The 16,544-nt window shown below is 43.7% G+C and overlaps 2 protein-coding genes across 2 annotated transcripts in view; one reads left to right on the forward strand and one right to left on the reverse strand.

Moving 5' to 3' along the window:
- The window catches only part of LOC311144909 (protein Niban 2-like), a 53,810-nt gene extending 53,005 nt beyond the window's left edge, over positions 1-805 (reverse strand). Inside the window, exon 1 of the mRNA XM_084181090.1 lies at positions 516-805. Within this exon, the coding sequence (XP_084037216.1) occupies positions 516-570 (55 nt within the window). The 5' untranslated portion in view covers positions 571-805. The remainder of the gene's footprint in view (positions 1-515) is intronic.
- Positions 751-16,544, forward strand: part of LOC311144910 (syntaxin-binding protein 1-like) — a gene marked incomplete at its 3' end in the record, with an annotated part of 21,629 nt that continues 5,835 nt past the window's right edge. Inside the window, exons 1-6 of the mRNA XM_084181091.1 lie at positions 751-829; positions 11,020-11,069; positions 14,014-14,095; positions 14,565-14,641; positions 14,856-14,934; positions 15,187-15,290. Of these exons, the coding sequence (XP_084037217.1) occupies positions 11,025-11,069; positions 14,014-14,095; positions 14,565-14,641; positions 14,856-14,934; positions 15,187-15,290 (387 nt within the window). The 5' untranslated portion in view covers positions 751-829; positions 11,020-11,024. The remainder of the gene's footprint in view (positions 830-11,019; positions 11,070-14,013; positions 14,096-14,564; positions 14,642-14,855; positions 14,935-15,186; positions 15,291-16,544) is intronic.

Here is a 16,544-nt window from a genome sequence, read left to right on the forward strand (position 1 = left end):
TTACATGTTTTACTTTTCTATTATTTCCTCTCTCTACATTGTTGGGAAGGACCTGTAAGCATTTCACTGTTAGTCTACACCTGTTGTTTACCAAGCATGTGACAAATACAAACAAAAAAAGATTTGAAAAAGTAACAACTTTCCCCTCCCTAAGCCATGCCTGTTTTAGCCTAATAATGTTCTGTGGAGGTCTATGAATAGGCTATATGTGGTAACACTAAATAGTGGGAACTGGACTGGAAATTGAATAGATGGAATTACTTCCTAGATGACAGAGACTAACCTGGTGTAGGCTACCTTTGGCTCTTCATGAGGCCACCCCGGGGAACTACAGTGTTTCCCTTCAGAACAGCGCTACATTGTAGAACAGCGCTACATTAAGTTGCTAGCAACATTGACTATGAAGACAACTGTTCAGTTTCACAGTTTACCCATTTATGATCCGTCGCCTACACACACTGATGCGTTGCTGTGGTAAAAGCAAACATTGACAAAATCCCAACCCACTCACTCACTTGTAATGATCTCCCGCTTGCCCTCATCCAGGTGGCTCGAAATCACGTCTCCCATAGCGACAAATTCAACTTAATACAATGACAACTCTCCCGTTCGTTTCAAAGGCAAATATAACACAAAAATCTACCAACAAATGAATACAGCAACAACTTTGAACTCCGGTGCCCCCTTCTCATCCGTACCTAAACCGCCAACATATAACGTGATTGGAGTGCGAGCGTGAAAGAATCATGGGGAAGAGAAGAGTTGAGCTGAGCAGCAGGCTGGCGTCTATTATTTCGCCATGAGAGAGGAAGCGAGACACACCCTCAATGTGAGTTCATCTGCCAATGAGGGGATTTGATTAATGCCTCGGGTGAACCGGGTTAGCGTTGATTGCATTCGTTTTGGAACAGGGCTGCCTCCCGGACATGATGGCTAGGTTAAGCATGTGGAGTAATGAGTAGGATTCAATTATGTAAATCATTGGTAGGATTCTGTGTTTTCACATGCAAAAGTGATTTATTTTGATAAAAAGGCTATATCAGCCTTTCCAATGAAAACAAGTTTGAAAATGCAATCATAGGGCTATATTTTTGGGAAAGAGATGCTGCCTTGTTGACATGACGAGCAGTAGTGCATGTTAGGCTACTGTTCGATTTGAGATGGCCGCTCCTCCCTCACCGATTTTCCCCGTTCACGTCGCGGGAAATAGCCTAGTGCACTTAATCAAACTCCCTCAGTCTGATTTCTTTAGGCATGTCGAAGGTATGGTTTCGACAGAGCTATGACTGATGAGGCCAATTCGCTACTACCAAGGGGCGTCAAGAGATTGCGCTATGATTTGTTTACCTTTGCCTCGCGCCTATTCCAAAACTTTTAGCTGGAAGAGGTAGCCTAAATATTTTACATAATAGTTTTACCATATGTAAAGTACTTGAATGAAATTAAACTGTTTTTGAACTATAAACCAAACTACTGTGCTTAGCTATTATGCTACAGTAGAAATTACACCAAATTTAGCTTAGCGGTTAGATTGGGCCAGTAACCAAAAGGTCGGTAGTTCGAATCCCCGAGCCGACAAGGTGAACAATCTGTCGATGTGCCCTTGAGCAATGCACTTAACCCTACTTGCACCAGGGCCGGCGTTGATAATGGGCGGTTTCGATTATGCCGAGTCTCTTACAAAAGTGTTTTCCGAGTTCCCAGTTGTTTTGAACGCAGCAATTAGTGGAGCTGGGATATACAAAAAAAAAACACATTTACAATTCACACATGCGTATAATAGCCTACATACTTGAAATATGACAAATATAAGCGAACACAAAACACTGTAGTTTATGAGTAAAATTATTTTGATTTATTCAGATAAGATGTGCCTACTTTTCAGATCTTCAATATTTTTCAACAGAGCCCTTGAATGGGAGTCATGTGTAACTGCATAGGTGGAGTGTGTCTGAAAGTGTGCGTTGCGAAATAAGTGGGAGGATCAACACGAAGTGGGTGTATGGAAACCTAACAGCTAATTGGGCAGATTGGTTGTCACTCAATACCGTTTTGCGTGCCTGCTTGCTGCATCATTGTAGCATTTTAGCTAAGCCTAACTATTTTCCTCACCATAACATCATTCTCCTAACCAGCTAGGTTAAATTAAAGGATCATTAACATGGCAGGTTAGGACACCTAAAGACCCTCGCTCCCTTCAGTCTCAACACGAGTTTGATCTGAAGCCATTCCTGTGATTGTGTTTTTGCTATCCATTGTAACCAATATTGTGTTTGTAGGCCTATATGATGTATCTTAATTGCCTCTTAAAGAAGAAGTTACAGGTCTGTGAGAGCCAGAAATCTTGCTTGTTTGTAGGTAACCAAATACTTATTTTCCACCATAATTTGCAAATAAATTCATTAAAAATCCTACAATGTGATTTTCTGGATTTTTTTTCCTCATTTTGTCTGTCATAGTTGACGTGTACCTATGATGAAAATTACAGGCCTCTCTCATCTTTTTAAGTGGGAGAACTTGCACAATTGGTGGCTGACTAAATACTTTTTTTCCCCACTGTATTTCACAACGCCCACTTTCAGACACTACACCTATGCAGTTACCCTAGAGAGGAAGAGGCGAAGGGAGAGGTTTTACTCCGCCCAAAATCTGTTCACAAAAATAATTGAGGTATTTTTGTATGGAGGTCTATGAGTGTCAAATTTGTCAACAAAAAATGGAATTGCTAATTTTCAACGTGAGGCTTATTTGATCAAATAGAAGTTCCATAATGGATAGGTTCTTCTTCTTCTTCGTGTGACTTTCTCACTGGGGGGCTCCCAGTCGAATCACTCACCCTTGGGCTATCCTCTACTCTCATCACTGCCTCAGCATAGGAAACTTTCTGCCCCACTCGAACTCAACCTGTCTCTCTCTCACAGGGACTTCGGATCTCCATCTGCATGGGCACCCCCACAGTTGACACACAGCGCTTTCTCTATCCCAACTGTACACTCCCTCTGACTATGCCCTCCTGCACATTTCTCACATCATGGGATCTCCCTTCTACACACTGCTGCAACATGTCCGAATCCTTGGCACCTAAAGCACCGTAGCGGGTTCGGAACATAGGCCCTCACAGAATAGAATCCCTTTCTGCAACCTTTGACTCTCTATGTCCCCTATCTTCCCGGCCGGCTCGGTCCTCCCCTCCTGCTCCGTGGCTTGACGACTCATTGCGAGCTCACAGAACAGGGCTCCGGGCAGCCGAGAGGAAATGGAGGAAAAGTAGACTCCCTGCGGACATGGCATCTTTTCACTCCCTCCTCTCTACATTTTCTTCCTCTGTTTCTGCTGCTAAAGCCACTTTCTACCACTCTAAATTCCAAGCATCTGCCTCTAACCCTAGGAAGCTCTTTGCCACCTTCTCCTCCCTGCTGAATCCCCCCCCTCTCTGTGGATGACTTACTTCGTCAACCATTTTGAAAAGAAGGTTGACGACATCCGATCCTCGTTTGTTAAGTCAAATGACACTGCTGGTCCTGCTCACACTGCCCTACCCTATGCTTTGACTTCTTTCTCCCCTCTCTCTCCAGATGAAATCTTGCGACTTGTGACGGCCGGCCGCCCAACAACCTGCCCGCTTGACCCTATCCCCTCCTCTCTTCTCCAGACCATCTCCGGTGACCTTCTCCCCTACCTCACCTCGCTCATCAACTCATCCTTGACCGCTGGCTATGTCCCTTCTGTCTTCAAGAGAGCGAGAGTTGCACCCCTTCTAAAAAAAACTACACTCGATCCCTCCGATGTCAACAACTACAGACCAGTATCCCTTCTTTCTTTTCTCTCCAAAACTCTTGAGCGTGCCGTCTTTAGCCAACTCTCTTGCTATCTCTCTCAGAATGACCTTCTTGATCCAAAACAGTCAGGTTTCAAGACTGGTCATTCAACTGAGACTGCTCTTCTCTGTGTCACAGAGGCTCTCCGCACTGCTAAAGCTAACTCTCTCTCTCCTCTGCTCTTGTCCTTCTAGACCTGTCTGCTGCCTTTGATACTGTGAACCATCAGATCCTCCTCTCCACCCTCTCCGAGTTGGGCATCTCCGGCGCGGCTCACTCTTGGATTGCGTCCTACCTGACAGGTCGCTCCTACCAAGTGGCGTGGCGAGAATCTGTCTCCGCACCACGTGCTCTCACCACTGGTGTCCCCCAGGGCTCAGTTCTAGGCCCTCTCTTATTCTCGCTATACACCAAGTCACTTGGCTCTGTCATATCCTCACATGGCCTCTCCTATCATTGCTACGCAGACGACACACAACTAATCTTCTCCTTTCCCCCCTCTGATAACCAGGTGGCGAATCGCATCTCTGCATGTCTGGCAGACATATCAGTGTGGATGACGGATCACCACCTCAAGCTGAACCTCGGCAAGACGGAGCTGCTCTTCCTCCCAGTGAAGGACTGCCCGTTCCATGATCTCGCCATCACGGTTGACAACTCCGTTGTGTCCTCCTCCCAGAGTGCAAAGAGCCTTGGCGTGACCCTGGACAACACCCTGTCGTTCTCCGCTAACATCAAGGCGGTGACCCGATCCTGTAGGTTCATGCTCTACAACATTCGGAGAGTACGACCCTGTCTTACACAGGAAGCGGCACAGGTCCTAATCCAGGCACTTGTCATCTCCCGTCTGGATTACTGCAACTCGCTGTTGGCTGGGCTCCCTGCCTGTGCCATTAAACCCCTACAACTCATCCAGAATGCTGCAGCCCGTCTGGTGTTCAACCGTCCCAAGTTCTCTCACGTCACCCCGCTCCTCCGCACACTCCACTGGCTTCCAGATTACTTGGTTTGTATTCAGGAGATGAAGGTCTGAATTTAGCGCCATTTGTACACTTTCATCGTACCTCCTTTGCAACAATGTTGCCCTGAAGCTAGCTACGACTAGCTAGCTGTTTGTAATTCCCTCTAATGGTTAGGTTGTTACGAATGCACTGATTTAAGTAGATGCACGTGGCATTTTGGCAACTTTGAAAAACACAACTGTATATCGGAGTTGTGCCTGTTTTCATAGAGATAGATAGAGGACTCACCATGGATATAACCTGTTTTAGCACGGGCATTGCCATTTTAAAGTAGTCAATTGGGTGGGGATTCCTATGAGTTGGGTGCAATCAGCCAATGAAGAAGAAAATCGACTACTTTAAAGTGGCGATAGCCTCAATGGCGCTGCCCATGCTGTCACAGGCAATATAATGGCACAGATACAAAGATGAGTCCTCTATCTATCTCTATGGCCCGTTGTTCACGCGTGTATCTGCCCTCTCATTGGCTAGTATGGTCCCACCTGATCTCGCCTGCCTTCCATCTTTGAGGACATATTTATATTGTTAGAGCGGTCACTTGACTATCTTGTCAATATAATAAATTAGAACATCTTTGGTTACCCATACCAGAGAGGAAGATAGCGGGGCGGCAGGTAGCTTAGTGGTTAAGAGCGTTGTGCCAGTAACCGAAAGGTCGCTGGTTCTAATCCCCGAGTCGACTAGGTGAAAAATCTGTCGATGTCCAAGGCACTTAACCCTAATTGCTCCTGTAAATCTGCTAAATGACCAAAAAAAAGGCGAAAGGAGAGCCCCAAATCTGTCTTCTCCAGCAGGTGGCGTTTTTTATTTTTTTCCCGCTCACCAAGTGAGGGGTTTTTGTATGGAGGTCAATCAGAGTGTCGAATTTGGTCAACAAAAAATGTAATGGGTTATTTGCTACGTGAGGCTTATTTGATCAAATATACGTTTCGTAATGCTTAGATTGTTACGAGTGTACTGATATAAGTAGGACACGTGAAATCCCGGCAACTTTGAGAAAAAAAACACTATATCGTTGTTGTGCCTGTTCTTCACACGAGGATCTGCCCTCTCATTAACTAGAATGGTCCCACCTGATCCTGCCTCCTTCCGACTGCTTTCCATTTTTTAATACATTTATTTTCATTGTTAGAGCGGCCTTTTGAGTATCTGGTCAATATAATGGATAATCTGTGCCCATACTTGCTTGAATGGCACGCGCACAAAATGAGACCTATGCCTATGTTTACTTAGACATTACTTCCCCCCTGTGGACATCTCTCGGTATTTTGATAATGTAGCCAATGTATGAGTGAGTTTGTAGGCCGATTGAATTATATATTGCACTTGCGCTGAAAATATATAATTTAAAGGTTTTATATTTTTTTTTATTAGGCTTGTGCCACAACAAAATTAAAATCTGAAGTCATTTGCCTAAAAAGGTTACTTTATTCTTACCCTAATGTAAAATACAATAACTTTAACTTGATAAATAATACTCTGCAGAAAGCCAAACAGATTTGTGTCAATTTAAAAGTTAGGCTATATTATCATTAGGTAGTATTGTATGACAGCCGAAATCGGCATGGTTGTACAGTAGCCTACAGATAAGGCGGGGGCGTGGAAGGGATTAGGTCTACTGTCAATGCAATAAGAACGGAGGGAGGTCTGCAGCAGGCTACATCGCTGTATTAGCTGAGGTCGGGTCGGGTTAAGGGAGAGAGAGAGAGGGGGATTTAGAGACGCGTCCACGACAGAGGCATCACCATGGCACCGCTCGGACTAAAAGCAATTGTGGGAGAAAGTAAGAATATTTATTTGTATTTAAGGATCAACCATCACCGTTATGTAGGCTAGGCACTGTGTACTGTGTGTAGGCTATTTTATTTTTGACAGTAGCCTATTCTAAAAAAAATAGTCATTTAGGCTATTTTAATTTGTTTGAATTACTATTTTATTGATATCTAATTTGTATATCAAACATAATTTAAATACATAATTTTGCCAAAAACTTCTCGAGAAGTAGACCTATTGAAAGTAAAATCCAGTGAGCCTAGCATCTGATACGATTGCACCACCGCGCTCTCAGTTCTCCTATCTTTCCTATTTCATCTGGTGGTTCCATTTCTTATATTTCTCTATTGGATAGCACAATAATTGAAAAGTCAATTGAGACACCAATGCAAAGAATGTATCAAAAGTCTATGATATCTCTGCAAGGATCCACTGTGATACAGATTGACCCACAGCTTGTTTTCTCCTGTCTGCCAGTAGGTTAGTGGTAGGTTGGCGGTCTTGGCTCTTCTGTTAACCTTCTGAGACACAATAGTTGCGGTTGTCTGGCTCAGACAGACAGGAGAAGTTTAGTGGATGCATCCCAAATGGCACCCTATTCCCTATATAGTGCACTTGACCAGAGCCCTATGTGCCCATATTGGCCCTGGTCAAAAGTTGTGCATTATACAGGGAATAGGGCAGACATTATCTCCCTTCCCAAAGCTGCTTGTGAGTTTGTGTTGTTGCTGACTGACTCTTTCATGGGGCATTGGGGCAATTCCCCCTAGCTAAACCAGTTGGTTAATTGGATAGTGAATTAATTCAATGATAGACAGACAAGTTGCCTCTATAACCACCAACCAATGTTCAAAACAGCATTGTTTGAAAATCAAATCGAAATCAAATCACATTTTATTGGTCGCATACACATATTTAGCAGATGTTATTGCGGGTGTAGAGAAATGCTTGTGTTCCTAGCTCCAATGAAACATAGGCCTATTTCTGTTTCTTGATAAGCTTTCGGTTTGTAGGATATATTGTCATGGGCGTTGTTACGCCACATCCAGTGGGACAGAAAGACCCCAGAAATAGCAGCCTGTGGCGTAAGAGGATTGGAAGAGATTAAGCCTTGTGATTGCTGCGTGTTCCTCTCACTGGCTCACTCCAGTAGATAGATAGGCCAGCTTTTTAATTATATATTTGAAGCTCATACCACCCCCAACGTCAGTAAGACAAAGGAGCTGATCATGGACTACAGGAAACGGATGGCCGAGCACGCCCCCATCCACATCGACGGGGCTGTAGTGGAGAGGGTCGAGAGCTTCAAGTTCTTCAGTGTCCACATCACTAAGGAATTAACATGGTCCACACACACTAACACAGTCGTGACGAAGGCTCTTGCCCCTTAGGAGGCTGAAAAGATTTGGCATGGGCCCTCAGATCGTCAAAAAGTTATACAGCTGCACCATTGAGAGCATCTTGACTGGCTGCATCACCGCTTGGTATGGCAACTGCTTGGCATCTGACCGCAAGGCGTTACAGGGGGTAATGCGTATGGCCCAGTACATCACTGGGGCAGAGCTCCCTGCCATCCAGGACCTCTATACCAGGCGGTATCAAACGAAGGCCCTAAAAATTGTCCAAGACTCCAGTGACCCAAGTCATAGACTGCTCTCTGCTACCACACGGCAAGCGGTACCGATGCACCAAGTCTGGAACCAACAGGACACTGAACAGCTTCTAACCCCAAGCCATAAGACTGCTAAATAGTTAGTTAAATAGTTAACCAATAGCTACCCGGACTATCTGCATTGAAAATTTTTGCACAAACTTTTTTGACTCATCACATACGCTGCTGCTACTGTGTATTATCTATCCTGTTTCCTAGTCACTTTACCCCTACCTCTACCTATATGTACATATTTACCTAAATTACCTCGTACCCCTGCACATCGACTCGGTACTGTTAGTCTACACCTGTTGTTTTTGAAGCATGTGACAAATAAAATGTGATTTTACCACAGACTGGCATCCCAGGGACTGGCATCTGGGTGGCATAGCCTACATGATAGGATGAAGCATTTGTTCAAACACAGGCCCAGCTAACAATGTTAGGGAGAGACATCTTTTGTGATGTTACCCATATGGGTTGTACTGCTTTATGTTGTACTACTGTCAAGTAGTAAAAGTAGTAGATAGGTCCAATGTCTGCAGGACATACCTATTCTCATTTTGGAACATCTGGATGATGGATGCTACGGTGCGCTTTCTGCCCAGCCTCTCTCAAGGTCAAACCATGGTTGACCACATGGTCCACCACAGTCGCCCAAATTTCATCAGAGATTACTCTCCTTGTTCTTGGTCTTCCTCCACCCCCACCCCCACCCCCACCTACACCCCCACCCCCACCCCCACCCCCACCTCCACCTCCACCTCCACCTCCACCTCCACCTCCACCTCTCTCTGCCAAGTTTGCTTCCAATGTTCTCCAAACACAGGAGTACTCACCTGTGGCCTTTTTATCCATACCAAAGGTCTGGTTGCAAAGTGAACATTTACGCAATTAGTGTTTGCATATGTGAAGAGTGAAAGTGATCAATTGGTAACTGAGCTTAGCTTGTTTAACAGTGTTGCTTTTCTTTTGCACACAATATATTTTAGTTGTAAAGGTTGTGCCAAAGGAAGAGAATTGTGTGTTGTGATTTGCCAAATGTTTGTTATAGAATTGCAATCTGAATGTAAAGCAAAAACCTGTGCCAGTAGTATTGCATATTTGGTGTCTGGTTCTGCTAAATGAGTTACAGGTTTGGGTCAGATTTGGTGTCTGGTTCTGCTAAATGAGTTACAGGTTTGGGTCTGATTTGGTGTCTGGTTCTGCTAAATGAGTTACAGGTTTGGGTCAGATTTGGTGTTTGGTTCTGCTAAATGAGTTACAGGTTTGGGTCAGATTTGGTGTCTGGTTCTGCTAAATGAGTTACAGGTTTGGGTCAGATTTGGTGTCTGGTTCTGCAAAATGAGTTACAGCTTTTGGTCAGATTTGGTGTCTGGTTCTGCTAAATGAGTTACAGGTTTGGGTCAGATTTGGTGTCTGGTTCTGCTAAATGAGTTACAGGTTTGGGTCAGATTTGGTGTCTGGTTCTGCAAAATTAGTTACAGCTTTGGGTCAGATTTGGTGTCTGGTTCTGCTAAATGAGTTACAGGTTTGGGTCATTGTGCCTCATGGGACAGTTTTAGTGTGTAAACAATTGAGAAAAACTGTAAATGCAAGTCTAAGAAGCGGTAGATCTGTTCTATGTGGGCTATTTCTATGCTTCCTGTTCTTAAGTTTCGGTTTTGCGTCTTTTACTTTCAGATTTGTACCCCAGGTTAAAACAGCTGAAAATATAATATTTTTGGTTATGGAAAATATATTTCACAGCGGTTTAGATGGTACAATGATTCTCTACACAATGCATGCTTGTTTTGTCACATAAACTGAAATTAGGCGAACTATTAGAATTTTAGCAACCAGGAAATGGTGCAGCGATTTTTGCATTAGTGCAGCTTTAATATCTTATAGTCTGAGAACATGGCAAGCATGTTCTGTGTATATTTGGTGTGATGTTGGTGGAATATTCCCATAACCCTCAGAAAACTGGACACAAATATTCTTGCAATGTTCCAATGAAACACATCTAAAACATTAACCCTCAGAAAACTGGACACAAATATTCTTGCAATGTTCCAATGAAACATGTCTAGTACATTAATCCGGAACATTCTGAGACATGGTAACCACATTCGGGGTAAGTTCTGTTTGACATTTAGGGAATGGTCTCTTCGAAACATCACTGGAACATACCTATGAAAACATTAGATAATGACCTAATCAGACTCTTAAGGGAATGTTCTCTAAAGTTGTGGGAACGTTTGCTGTTAGCTGAGATCTGTGTCCCAAATGGCACCCTATTCCCTAGGTCCTGGTCAAGAGTAGCACAGTTTAAAGGGAATAGGGTTCCATTTGGGATGCATCAACAGTCTTCCAGATGGTTCCAAGGGGCGCCAGGTTCCAAAACTCCTCACAGATTGAATTCAAGTGTTACACTGTATGACATGCCTGCTTCACACCCCTCCGAGGAGCCCATTAAATGCCAACTATGGCTATGCCCTCATCGCTAACACCATCTGTCACCCCCTTAAACTAAGAATTCACTAGACCAAAATATCTGACATGCATTCTTTCATCTGAGACATTATGCTTAGATTCCCAGGCTTTGCTAATGTTGTTCCAATAGTCGAGTCAGTGAGATGAGATTTTGGAAGGACGGCCTCGCGAGACTTTACTGTATATGACAAGGGGCAAACAGCCTACAACGCTTTTTATCACAGGAAAGTTTAATGTGCAAACTGAAGTGTGTGCTAATCAATGATTTCTCCCTTTACAGAGATTATGAATGATGTCATCAAGAAGGTACACAAGAAAGGAGAATGGAAGGTATGGGCAGCTTTTACAGTGCCTTCAGAAAGTATACTGAACAAAAATATAAACGCAACATGCAACAATTTCAAAGATTTTACTGCGTTGAAGTTATATAAGGAAATCAGTCAATTGAAATAAATAAATTAGGCCCTAATCTATGGGTTTCACATGACTGGGCAAGGGTGGATCCATGGGTGGCCCGGGGAGGGCATAGGCCTACCCACTTGGGAGCCAGGCCCACCCAGTGGGGAGCAAGGCCCAGCCAATCAGAATTAGTTTTTCTGCACAAAAGGGCTTTATTACAGACAGAAATACGCCTCAGCACCCCTTCATACTATCCCGCAGGTGAAGAAGCCGGATGTGGAGGTCCTGGGCTGGCATGGTTACACATGGTCTGGGGTTGTGAGGCCGGTTGGACGTACTGCCACATTCTCTAAAACGATGTTGGAGGCGGCTTATGGTAGAGAAAATAACATGAAATTCTCTAGCAAAAGCTCTGGTGGACATTCCTGCAGTCAGGATGCCATTTGCACGCTCCCTCAAAACTTGAGACATCTGTGGTATTGTGTTGTGTGACAAAACTGCTCCCGAGTGGCGCAGCGGTCTAAGGCTCAGATCTCAGTGCTTCACTACAGACCCCCTGGTTCGATTCCAGGCTGTATCTCAACCGGCCGTGATTGGGAGTCCCATAGGGCGGCGCACAATTGGCCCAGTGTCGTCCGGGTTTGGCCGGTGTAGGCCGTCATTGTAATTAAGAATTTGTTCTTAACTGACTTGCCTAGTTAAATAAAGGTAAAATAAAATACATTAAAATGTTTTAAATGGCCTTCTATTGTCCCCAGCACAAGGTGCACCTGTGTAATGATCATGCTGTTTAATCAGCTTCTTGATATGCCACACCTGTCAGGTGGATGGATTATCTTGGCAAAGGAGACATGCTCACTAACAGGGATGCAAACAAATCTGTGCTCAAAATTTGAGATAATTAAGCTTTTTGTGCATATGGACAATTTCTGGGATCTTTTATTTCAGCTCATGAAACATGGGACCAACACTTTACATGTTGCGATTATATTTTTGTTTGGTATATATTGAATACTTTCTGAAGGCACCGTATGTCAATGGTTATAAATGACTGTGTCTTGGATATTAATTACTGTGTCTTGGTTATAAATGACTGTGTCTTGGTTATGAATGACTGTGTCTTGGTTATAAATGACTGTGTCTTGGTTATGAATTACAGTGTCTTGGTTATAAATGACTGTGTCTTGGTCATTAATGACTGTGTCTTGGTTATGAATGATTGTCTTGGTTATAAATGACTGTGTCTTGGTTATGAATGACTGTGTCTTGGTTATAAATGACTGTGTCTTGGTTATTAATGACTGTGTCTTGCTTATGAATGACTGTGTCTTGCGTATTAATGACTGTGTCTTGGTTATGAATGACTGTGTCTTGGTTATAAATGACTGTGTCTTGGTTATAAATGACTGTGTCTTGGTTATGAATGACTGTGTCTTGGTTATTAATGACTGTGTCTTGCTTATGAATGACTGTGTCTTGCTTATTAATGACTGTGTCTTGCTTATTAATGACTGTGTCTTGGTTATGAATGACTGTCTTCCTTATGAATGACTGTGTCTTGCTTATGAATGACAGTGTCTTGGTTATGAATTACTGTGTCTTGGTTATGAATGACTGTGTCTTGGTTATAAATGACAGTGTCTTGGTTATGAATGACTGTGTCTTGGTTATTAATGACTGTGTCTTGGTTATGAATGACTGTGTCTTGGTTATAAATGACTGTGTCTTGGTTATAAATGACTGTGTCTTGGTTATGAATGACTGTGTCTTGGTTATTAATGACTGTGTCTTGCTTATGAATGACTGTGTCTTGCTTATTAATGACTGTGTCTTGGTTATGAATGACTGTCTTCCTTATGAATGACTGTGTCTTGCTTATGAATGACTGTGTCTTGGTTATGAATTACTGTGTCTTGGTTATGAATGACTGTGTCTTGGTTATAAATGACAGTGTCTTGGTTATGAATGACTGTGTCTTGGTTATTAATGACTGTGTCTTGGTTATGAATGACTGTGTCTTGGTTATAAATGACTGTGTCTTGGTTATGAATGACTGTGTCTTGGTTATAAATGACTGTGTCTTGGTTATGAATGACTGTGTCTTGGTTATGAATGACTGTGTCTTTGTTATAAATGACTGTGTCTTGGTTATATATGACTGTGTCTTGGTTATGAATGACTGTGTCTTGGTTATAAATGACTGTGTCTTGGTTATAAATGACTGTGTCTTGGTTATTAATGACTGTGTCTTGCTTATGAATGACTGTGTCTTGCTTATTAATGACTGTGTCTTGCTTATTAATGACTGTGTCTTGGTTATGAATGACTGTCTTCCTTATGAATGACTGTGTCTTGCTTATGAATGACTGTGTCTTGGTTATGAATTACTGTGTCTTGGTTATGAATGACTGTGTCTTGGTTATAAATGACAGTGTCTTGGTTATGAATGACTGTGTCTTGGTTATTAATGACTGTGTCTTGGTTATGAATGACTGTGTCTTGGTTATAAATGACTGTGTCTTGGTTATGAATGACTGTGTCTTGGTTATAAATGACTGTGTCTTGGTTATGAATGACTGTGTCTTGGTTATAAATGACTGTGTCTTGGTTATAAATGACTGTGTCTTGGTTATGAATGACTGTGTCTTGGTTATAAATGACTGTGTCTTGGTTATAAATGACTCTCTGACAGTACGTGATAGTGCTGGTCTGCGCCCAAATGGCACCCTATTCCCTATATAGTGTATTACTTTTGACTAGAGGCCTATGGGTCCTAGTCGAATGTAGCGCAGTATATAGGGAATAGGGTGCCATTTGGGACATACCCCTTGACGCACTGTGACCTCTGACCCGTGTCCTCCCTGCCCTCCCCCAGGTGCTGGTTGTAGACAAGCTGAGCATGAGGATGATGTCATCTTGCTGTAAGATGACAGATATCATGTCAGAGGGCATCACCAGTGAGTACCACTCTGTCAACGTCACACATACGCACACACACAAGCTTACTGATCAGCATCACTTTGCCTATTTGACTTTGTTATTGAAAATATATTTCACAGGGATTTAGATGGGACAATAATTCCCTACACTGTTCACTCAATTTCAGTTTATGTGAGAAAACAAGCACTGAATAGTGTAGGGAATTATTCTACCATCTAAATCACTGTGAAATATATTTTCAATAACAACAAATATTGTTTTTACAGCTGTTTGAAGCTGGTGGACCAAAACAGAAAGTAAAAGGCTCAAACGCGAGTCTCCGCCATGTTACAGAGAAACTGGATGTGGGGGAGGGGGGAGATTTGTTTTGAATGCAGCCTAGTGCTGTTGCAATTCAGCTAGCTTCCACATAGGGGATACATTCTAGGTATAGCACCTTTAATTGGCTAACTTAATGACTGTGCTTTTCTGTCCTCTCCTGTCCAGTTGTTGAAGACATCGGCAAGAAGCGGGAGCCTCTCCCTAGTATGGAGGCCATCTACCTCATAACTCCCAATGATGAGGTATGAGAGCCATTTAGTAGACGCTTTTATCCAAAGCCTCTTACTCTAGTACATTCATACATTTACATATGGGTGGCTCCAGTGCAATATGAAACCCACAGCTCTGGAGTTGGAAGTGCCATGCTCTACCACCTGAGCCACACACGACCACAACCATTTTGCTTTCTTTGGTAATATTCTAATGATGTTGCGGACCGTTCCTTCTCCTCCCTAGACTGTGGAGGCACTCATAGATGACTTCAGAGACCCGCGGTCGCCCAGATACAGAGGAGCTCACGTCTTCTTCACTGACAGTGAGTAATTTTAGAGAGACATGGGACGACTGCGTCCCATCGCCTACTGTATATGTGAATTAGAGTATGGAGCAGTCTGAGGCCTACTGGAGTACTGGGAACGGACTAGCAGATGGAACGGTAGGCAACTCTTTGACACCATACCAACACTCAATGTCAACCTTACGCAGTAGAGTATATTGATTTCTATTCTATTTCCTTTTTTCTTTAATCTTTTAATGTATCTTTTTTGTCACTCCCCCTCCCTCACAGCAATCCCGGATTCATTGTTTAATTTGTTGACGAAATCCCGCGCGTCCAAAGCCATGAAGACCTTGACTGAGATCCACATCGCCTTTCTGCCCTATGAGTCTCAGGTCAGAACTTGTCTGCCCTTCTGTCTGTCTGTCTGTCTGGAGAGAGAGAGAGGGAGAGGGAGAGGGAGAGAGAGACATGGAGAGACACGGACAAACAGGAGGGGAGACAGAGGAGGAAGTGGGAGAGGGGGAGGAATAAGGGAAGAGTAGGGGAGGAGTGGAGGAGGGAGGAGTGGAGTGGAGGAGGGATTGCTGAATGAGCTGGGGTTGTCTCCTCTCCTCTCCTCTCCTCTTTCTCCTGATGGAATGTTCCAGAGCAGAGCGGCTTTAGCCAGGCCATGGCTTTGCTGTGTCTCCAATCCTCTGCTGTTCTGTTTTCCTCTAGAATTAATCCTACAGGAGGGGGGTGGTGGGGTGGTGGTGGAAGTGGGGTATGGGGAGGCCACGTCGTCCTGCCTCCCTCCCTTCTAGCCCGCCTCTAATCCCTCACCTCATTGGCTGATGGGAGGTGAAGGAGAGTTGTGTGACAAGGGGAAGTTGTTTACACACCAGAGGGATGAGACGATCAACAGATGGGCTCAACCGTGTGGAGTTGCCAGTGATAGTGGTGGTGGTGCGTGGGGAAAGAGAGAGTTTGCCTGACTGGCACACGTTATGGTAGTAGAGGAAATGGGAAGGGATGGAGGGAGGTAGCTTAGTGCAACTGGGGCGGCAGGTAGCTTAGTGGGTAAGAGCGTTGTGCCAGTAACCGAAAGGTCGCTGGTTCTAATCCCCGAGCCGACTAGGTGAAAAATCTGTCGATGTGTCCTTAAGCAAGGCACTTAACCCTAATTGCTCCTGTAAGTCGCTCTGGATAAGAGCGTCTGCTAAATGACTAAAATGTAAATGTAAATGTAGGTATGTCAGAGCAGAAATAGGAAGTTTCAGATTGGAAATAAACTGTCATTTATGTCATCATGGTGCATTTGGGAAATCCCTCCTACGGAAGAGAAAGTACTGGAGGAAATAATGAAAGATGTCCCATCTGCTCCTACAGCACTGGACTGTGTTGTCAGTCATTTGGGCAGCACTCAGTGTAATGAAAGAGTATGATATTATCTCCCCCACACACACGCTGTTTGACTTACACACAATCTCACACACTGCTACAGTGCCTCCTGCGCGCCCGGCCCTGCATGCCCACTGGATAGGGTTGCAAAATTCCCGGTTGGAGGATTCATGGATTTCTTACTTATTCCATCCTGATTACAGGAATATTCCAAACAGGATTTCTGGAAAACCTAGGAAGTGACCAGAATATTTGGGTCTAGGCCG

Source organism: Coregonus lavaretus (genome assembly GCF_964263955.1).
Source record: "Coregonus lavaretus genome assembly, chromosome: 17".
NCBI lineage: Eukaryota > Metazoa > Chordata > Actinopteri > Salmoniformes > Salmonidae > Coregonus > Coregonus lavaretus.